Raw genomic sequence first — 8,608 nt, 5'->3', positions numbered from 1 at the left:
GGGGGGGGGGGGGGGGAGGAATTTACCTGCGTAAGTCGACCCCCGAGACCATTGGCGCAACACGGCAAGAATCTCAGCAGAGTTCGTGGACATTCGAGTTTGATTAAAATCAATTTCCTAAAGCAGAGGGAATGGTTCGATCGTTAATCGAACCGCCGATACGTGACAGCCGGACTCCGTCATCGTTTCAAGCGTCTTGAGACTGATCGTGTCCTAATCACTGCACAAAGTTGACGCTGTAAGTTTGAACTTCCATTGGCAGAAGACTGACGTCCTGAAGACCGTCCTTGAGCTGCTTCTGACTCCTGGTTCCCGTCAAGGACATCTTCGTGACGTTCGGGCTGAGTCTGAAGAACGACGTACCCTGGACTATGTGATCACTGATCGGACAATGCTTCAGGACAGTGTCAGCACCTACAGCGCAGCTGTAGCCTTGCCTGTGCAAGACCATCAGGGCGCTATTGACAGGCAACTGAGGAAGCTTCTGATCGTGATTGGTCCTGAGATTGAGAAGGTGAAGGTCGCAGGGGAAGCTCTGAGTAAGTAACCGAACTTCCGGTGACAACTTCACTTCGGACTCCGTGCCGTCAACTACGAATATGTTAACTGGATAGTTTAATGCGTTGCTCAAATGATTAGCGAACAGGGATGGTTTTGAGTATTGGTCCCGGATGGAGCCAACGTCCTCCAGGAGGAGCCAGTGCTTCATGACCGTTTTACGATTGTCCAGGAGGCCCTCGCCCATCCCTCTGGAGTCATCGTACAAGGTTCTTCTGTCCAGCATCACCTCCAGCCAGCCTGGCTGATAACTGGCAGCACCCTGGCCGTGGTTCACCATCAGGGTCAACCTCTGATTCGGATCCTCGATGTAGGCCATCGTTGTTATGGGAAAGTAATTACCCTCTATGCCAATCCTCTCGATCTTGGTCCGCTTGATCATCTGATGTCCGTTCAGGTCGGTATAGAATTCCGGGGGTTCCCCGTTGAGGATGTCCGTTTGGACCCTCATGAACATCTCGGTCTCGCGGTTCTTCGGCGGGGTCTCAAAGTCCACGATGTTCCTGAGGTAGATGGCTTCGGCAAGGCCACCTTCGGCGTGATAGATGGCCACGTGGTGCGTAAGCAAGCGACCATACTCGACAGTCAGCCTGGAGCTGAGTGGCCCGGAGATGATGTAGATCTTCTGGTGGGGCGTGTAGACCTCAAGGACGTCCTTGTCGTTGTCACGCAGATTGGGATCCGGCATGAAGAGGTATGCTCCACTGTGAAACTGTGCCGAGGGGTAGGCCGCGAACTGTATAGCGCACTGCATGATCTTTCCTGATGACTTCTTCGTCACTCTCTTCAGAAACCCCGTCTGGCCGTCGAAGAGGAGCTTCATCCTGTGGCTCTCCAGCTGCACGTCGCCGATCTGCATTGGCTTTATCGGGAAGAGGGTGTCCTTGCCACATCTGCTGCAGTAAACCGTGGAAATGGCCTCGCTCGGCACCTTCTCAACGTACTGAAGATGGTAAGTGGCTATCGAGAGGGGCTTAAGCTCAGCGATGAAGAGGATCACGTAGACCTCGTGGGTGATGCTGGTGGCGTTCATAACCGGAATTATCTGATAGGGTATGGGACTCTTCTGCGGATCCAGTACCCGGATCTTGTACGTGGTCACCTTCAGGGATATTACTTCCTGGCGAGGCTGAGCAAGTGGATTGAAGAGGACGATCTTCTTAGTCTCCTGCGGGCTGACAGATATCGGAATTTTTTTCGGGAGCTTCTCGTAGCTGTCCCTGTCGGACTCTGGAAGAACGTAGACCGAATTCGACTTGGCTGTGGTAGCTGCCAAGGACTGAATGGCAAAGCTCTGAAGACTCGTCATGTCGGAAATGGATTCGAAAAGCTTCAAAGCGTAATCCTTCATGACGAAGGCCTTCGAGGTTCCCGTGATTGCGTCGTGATGCTGAAACAGACCCAGGTTCCTCCTGGCCTTTACCAGCTTCTCAAAGTACGTCTCGTATAATTTAATATCCATGTTGGACTGCTTAGCGACGTTTAACGCTATGCTGTAAAGAATTTCAGCTGATCTGAGATTGGCCTCGAGCTCCCTGTCCAGGATCTTCATGTACGGCCTGGTGGTGAAGTATCCACTCCAGTAGGCCGGTCTGCCCTCGCTGAAGATGTCGGAATAGACGAAGAAGTCGCCCTTCAGCGTGGGAAACTTCTCTACGCGTTTTTCTACCTCACGAAAATAATCCTTCGGCGTACCAAATGCAACCTCAGCATTGTACTCCTCCTTCCTGCTGTTTATGTAGTCCAAGAGGATCTTGTAGTTCGTGTACTGCTGATCCCACTCAATGGCGTGATCGTATCTGAAGTCATCCCCGAGAGGCATCAGCACCACGTTGTGAGGAAAGAGCGAACCAGTTCTCGAGTACTGTTGCAGGAGGAGTTCAGCCTGCTGCTTAACGTTGTGCTCAGTTATATCCATCGCCTTGACGGAGTACTCCGTGTACTCGCCGCGTATCTTCCTGAAGTCGAAGTTCAAGCAGACGTGGGGATGCGGACCGCACGAATGTTTGATATTATAGATATCAAAGGGTTGATTGTGCGTTAGCATATCACCCGACCCACTCTGATCCCAGGGCTGACGCCAGACGAAATCGCCGTATCTCTTTTTGGCAAACCACTGCTTCCAGGCGTAATGAATGCGCTGGATGACTGTACCGGAAGCGCCGGAAGCCTTTAGAAAATACGGAATGGTTCCCCCGTGCCCAAAGGGATCCACGGCCCAGCCGGATTCAGGCGTAACGTCCAAATTAGTCTTGAGCCACTGGTGACCTACGCAAACAAGAGTACCGGTATTAGTCGAGGACAAACTGGGAACGGCGGTTACCGTTGCGAAAGTGGAAGAGATATTTTCAGAAGAAGAGGCTCAGCAGGATATATAGTAAAGAGCAGAGAGGCTACGAAGCCCGGAAGGAATCCCCTAGGTGACAGGTAATTCCGCGCGAGCTTCGTATCCCTCAGGAGACGCATGACCAAGAAGGATCCCATCATCCAGGATGAACATTGCCACTTCCGTCGATGGGATACCATACCGTAAAGCCAGAGTGTACCAACTGTTATTATTATCATGATCTAAGCCCAGCCAGAGTCAGACCTCAGAATCTCCCCAAAACCTGGACAGGGTAGAGCCTTCGAAAATTCTTAAACCCAAATTCCAACCCGCAACACAGGATTCCCACCTAAGAAGATCCTAGGGTGCGAAGCTCCCTTTTTCTTTTAATTCATCCATTTTTTAACCGAATCTTTCTATCTTCCGCACCACATAAACCTCGAGCGGCACGACTCGTTAACTCCAGCACCGGACAGCGACCAACGAGTCTGGTCCGAGCTGGCGGCCGATGCGATCAGCGTACCCCGATCCATTTATTTTTATGGAATGCAATAAGCCCGCTGGTGCGCTTTTAAAGCTCGTACACGGCGTAGATCGTCGCTTCGATTAAATATTTATCTCGGTCGTTCAACGACTCGCGCCAACGGGCGCCGGTTTCAAATGGGAAATACGCTTTCATAAACCCGATGCCAACCCTTGCGACGAGCTCCGGGCATTGCTACCCTCGTACGCACGTGATAGCGATACTTGTGCGTATATATATATAGATATACTTATGTACATAAAGGGTATACACGCGTCGATGACTGCCTCTCCGCTCTCGTATGACTTTAACGTATAGGCAGGTACGCACGTGGCGACGCATCGGTAACTGTGCTCCCTATCTATCCTGACGCTCCATGAGCAGTCTGCGCTTTTGAAAGCTCGCACGAGCCAGAGGGACGTCCGCTCCAGGATTATCAAGACCCGGCCGATTCCCTGTAAATCGATAACCAATTATTCCGAAGCGACCGCTTTGTTCTACCGGTATATATACATACTACCCACGCACAGAGTGTACGAACGAAAAAGCTCGCCCGGCACTTCGCGAGCTTCACTGGGACGTATGAATCGACCAAATCCCTCTTGGAGTGACTTCGCAGCTCGGGCTCCGAACTACGAACGTACCTTAGGAGACTTTTTTTTACATTGCCTTTGCGTTATTTCAGCAATGACTTTTTACACGGCATGCAGGAGACTCGAGGGGAATTATGGATGAAAGGCATAAAACATTTGGTCGTTACCAGAGCGAAGGTAGCTTAATTTTGTGGTAAAAAATATTTTCGCGGGTAAGAGAGAGAGGGAGAGGATGGGTCGTTCGAGTGGGACGCTGGTAGGGGGTGGGAAGGAGAGAGGCTACGAGCCGAGAGCCATTAGAATTAACTGCGAGAGAAGCCGCAAAATTAATCCCGGGGGAAGGCTCGGCAGCTAATAGAATTAGCTAAAGTCAGCGGTAGTTAGATAATATATCCCTATCCTTTATCCCACCCTTGGTGCACGACCAAAGATACCAGGGTTAAATCTCCTGGTGGGACAGCGCGTTATGTCAAATTTGGTCTTCTTCGTGAGAGACGACGTTGTCGTGCTTGAGAGATTTTTGGGATGGTCTCTTTTTTATATGTATATTTTTGAACCCGCGCTCTCTTTTTTTTGGAGGGGGGGGGGCGATTTTTTTTTAAGAGAAATTTTATTAACTCTCACGTCCAATGGGGCTTGGGGATGCTGTTTTTGAGGTGCATTGATTTCGTAATGGAGTCTCAGCGAATGGACTGCTGTACAATCCCGTATTCCGTGTGCGGTAAACGCTCGACAGGTTGGTAATGACCGACTATTTATCAGTGGTCTCTTGGAATGTTCCGGGTTAATCCGGATGGTTCGTGCGGATTGGGAATTTCAGGAATCAGCATGGCTCCTGGAATTTCGTCTATGGGAATTTGGAATTGGACCATGCTGAATCCATCCAGTACGTCTTGCACTATGCGATTCCCTTTAGCACCGTTAGACACGAGCTTCTATAGAGACGACTGGGATGTCTGTGTAGAGAAAATTGTGAGAAGATCGATAAAGAGAAGAGAAAAGTAGAAAAAATTTTTAATTCACTTGGTGCGAGACACAGCAAGCATTTATATGGTAGATATTTAATGGACGATAACCCGCTTTGAGAAATCATGCTCGTTAATCGGTCTCGCAGTGACGTTTGGGTGACGAAAATTTGGACTCTGGACGAAAATAAAGCGAAAAGAAAAATACAAAAAATTTGTAATTCACTTGGTGCGAGACACAGCAAGCATTTGTATGGTAAATATTTAATGGACGATATCCCGCTTTAAGAAATCATGCTTCGGTCTCGCAGTGACGTTTAGGGTGACGAAAATTTTGACTCTGAAGGAAAATAAAGCGAAGCCCACGCATGGGACAGGAAACGCTCCCGGAGGAGACGAGTGGCGGGGTGACGCGATTTGACGTTTCGGATTGCGGAAATTCAGTCGAAAGTGTCACGTGGGCTGGACAAGGAAAAAAAGAATAGACAGTGCAAAAAATGTGCCTGGAACACGGTTTCAATGGAATCCAATTATGTCGCTTTTGTCAGGGTGCACACGTACTTCCACGCTCTGTCCGTTCGCAATTTGCGTTCTGGTCGACGCCGACGCCTGCCCCAGCGTCGATACGCGACCCACATCCACGGTATATAAAAACCGTTTATATGCATGAACCTGCCTACCGACTACACCCTACGTCTAATTTTCGGCTTTTCTTCCTCATTTTTCCATACCAATCTTGAATATAAATACCGCAATGTTCCACCTGGAACCTTTTCGTAAGATCGAGCGAGCAAATCACGAATATATACTGAATGCACCCTTCGAAATGAAGTCCAATTTAAAGGCTCGCGTTACCAAGGAACAAGGCCGAGCGATGTACTCCTGTGCTTATAAACAAAAAACGCAGCGAGTAAAGAGCGGGTAATTCGAATGAGACAACAATGGGTAGGCATTGTTGAAGATTTTCCAAGTAAACTACCTTCTACGTAAAACCACGAGTTAAATGCACCAACGATAGAAAATGCATCACATTGAGCCCATACAAAAATTACCCGCAGTTTGGTAACCCAAAAAAAATAATTACTGAGTAATCTCGTAAAATTGTATGAATAAAAAGGAAAAAGTTTTAAAAATTAAATAATTTCGAATTTCAACTGCTACGATGCCGGGAGGTCACCTGGCTGGACCTACTGCAATTCGGTAGAGAAAGTCCAATTGGAAAGCTCCTTACTCGAAGCAGCACTTTCCTACCCAGGAGCGGTTGGTACTCCTGGTGGATTTGCTGTGGTAAACCGTGAGAAATGTCGGGCAGGCTAACAACGGGAGCCAGCTCGAGCTTTCCTCCAGCCTCCTCGAGGCCCGCGACAGCTCGTTAGAGGAACCGAATTTAATTAGACCCTCGCCATGAATTATTACAGTCGGACAATTCGGTAGCTGGGCTTAGAGCCCTGAGTTCGCCAAGAGGGTAGTGCGGAATGCCGACATTGTTAAGCCATTGGGAACGTCGGCCGAGGACGAGTTATTTCAATTAGGATTGCTCGAGCAGATGACGATCAGCTCAGCGTCAGGAAGATGAAAACGGATGAAAGTACACGAGAGCACAGGACCAGCTGAAGAAGGAGAAGGCAGGAGGTTGGCGATGGTAGAATTTTGACGTGGACGACGAGGGTGGTTGATGACGAGGGGCGAAAGGGGGGGATACACGTGCAAGAGGAGAAATCTTGATTCCTGGAAATTACGTCACGTTTCTTTCTTGGATCCAGTCGAGATTGCAGTGATCTGACTGATGAGCCGTTTAAAATGTTGAGCCGTCTTCTTCCCCCTCCACTCCCACCCATCCAGACCCCCTCTCCCCCCTTTGCTACGGTTAACGTTGGTTTAACGCGATTTGCATAAAACAAATAGTTTACCTTGTGAATAAATAGCGCAGCCGCGGGGCATCCCCACCCCGACGCTTCGTGTAACTTTGTTACGAAACTATATCCGAGCTCCTATTATCAAAAGCGTATCCGTGGAGCGGTCCCTCATATTTTTCCACAGGTTCTGGAAGAACTTTAAAACTAGATCAAGCATCCACCGTTGATAGTTGAATGACGTCACTCGCGATTTTAATTTTATAATTTTCAGTGATCTTGGATCAATCGTATTGGCTTTATGGGTATCGTGTGTCGTTCGATTGCTGTTTTTGTTGCCTGCAATTTTCGAGGGAATTTGTTACGTAAACAGAGGCAGACACGTGTGTCTGATGGAGTCGAAGGAAAATAGTAGACACACGCTCTATTCGAATGCGCAGCACTGCTCGAAGTAAGTAAAGTAAGTTTGGCAAGGACACGAGCGCTGGAAACGTCTGGGAATACGTAGGGCGGGTGAGAAGGAAAACTTGACTGGGTTAAATCGCAATCACCGTAGTCTGGCGCACTCGTCCCTCTAGCGGGACTTTCTTGTACTCCTTCTCTTCATCCTTCTCCATAGTTTCCCCACTGGTACCCAACTAGTCTACGACGTACAACTACATGTGGGAACTTCAAGTGGCCCTTCGAGGTAACAGAGTTATTCGGGTCTTAGACAAGGTAATTGCGCAATTCGTTAATGCTCAATTAGACTGATAAGAAATGATAGCGAAGAAAAAAATAATGTTTCAGGACAATAAAGGATATTGAAGAAATATTAAAAGAATATATTGAATTAATTTTTCGTAATTAACGAAACGAACGAGAGGGGGTTAGAAATGCTTACGACGCGAGAATCGTTGCTGCGTCGGTAAAGCAGTGTGAAAAAATGTACGGCGGCAATTAAAACTGGCAAAATTTCAAAGTAGAGAATCGCGTGCTGTCATTTCGTTCTGACGATTAGCAAGTGACAAACTACGAATGTTCATTATTAATCACATTAAATTACTAATAGTCGTAACAGTCCGGCTGATGAGCCGTTTAAAATATTTAACATCGCATTTCGAATACGCGCGAGTGAATTGCTCCTCAATGTCGACATACGCAGAGCCGACCATGACGGCAATGACGTAGAAATTCACGAGCGAAACGACATCGGCGTCGGCAATGCTAATGCACGGCGGCCATTGTAATCAGCAAATTGCACGTTAATATCGCATTTACAATGGTTATTCAAACGTCGATGAAGTCACGCGGGTTAACGTGCGACTAGACGAAAGAGCGTCAAGCGCATCGTGACGTCACAGTGAAACTAACGACAAAAGGCGAGGTAGGGATGATCGAGAGAAATTAAAAAATCATTTTTCCCACCCCAAAAATTTTTTTTACCAGCGGTACAAAAGAATTGCAAGAAAATCGGCACGAGCGTCCCGGGAGTAATCGTCGGTGAACGATATTAGGAAAAAGAAAATCACCCATCCTCCAAAAATGAAATAAAGTGGCGGGACCGTATATACGTCACGTAAATTGCTTTAATTATTTGAGGTAGCCATTGGCCCGCGAAATTACAGGGTGGCTGCCTCGCGCAATAACGAAGCGTTATTACATGCTAAAAGGAGAGCCTAATGCCGGCGAACAAACCATTAAACTACACTCAACGCTCCTCGCCTGATTATAACTCATTAGACACGACACGTGTGCATTAACGAAGTTACGCGATGGTGCGGGTGGGTGGAGGGGGGGGGGGGAAGGGG

At 48.1% G+C, this 8,608-nt stretch overlaps 2 protein-coding genes across 14 annotated transcripts in view; one reads left to right on the top strand and one right to left on the bottom strand.

The window, feature by feature from the left end:
- The window catches only part of LOC107270016, a 120,567-nt gene that overhangs the window by 5,610 nt on the left and 106,349 nt on the right, over positions 1-8,608 (top strand). Inside the window, exon 2 of one of the 4 annotated variants that reach the window (XR_003060404.1) lies at positions 263-397. The exons of the other annotated variants lie outside the window; for them this stretch is intronic. The gene's annotated coding sequence lies outside the window, so the exon portion shown is untranslated. Of the gene's footprint in view, positions 1-262; positions 398-8,608 lie in introns of those variants that run through there. 4 annotated transcript variants of the gene reach the window in all.
- Positions 2-8,608, bottom strand: part of LOC107270006 (alpha-mannosidase 2) — a 96,247-nt gene continuing 87,640 nt past the window's right edge. For 9 of the 10 annotated variants that reach the window (XM_025087491.1, XM_015744597.2, XM_025087489.1 and 6 more), the window contains one exon: positions 2-2,826. In XM_025087491.1, the coding sequence (XP_024943259.1) occupies positions 218-2,826 (2,609 nt within the window). In that variant the 3' untranslated portion in view covers positions 2-217. Of the gene's footprint in view, positions 2,827-6,875; positions 7,651-8,608 lie in introns of those variants that run through there. The other variant, XM_015744598.2, reaches the window with a different exon arrangement.

The sequence above is a fragment of the Cephus cinctus genome, unplaced genomic scaffold, assembly GCF_000341935.2.
Source record: "Cephus cinctus unplaced genomic scaffold, Ccin1 Ccin1_scaffold0696, whole genome shotgun sequence".
Lineage (NCBI taxonomy): Eukaryota > Metazoa > Arthropoda > Insecta > Hymenoptera > Cephidae > Cephus > Cephus cinctus.
Note: the sequence above shows the minus strand (reverse complement) of the source record. Positions and strands in the feature narration are given on the sequence as shown.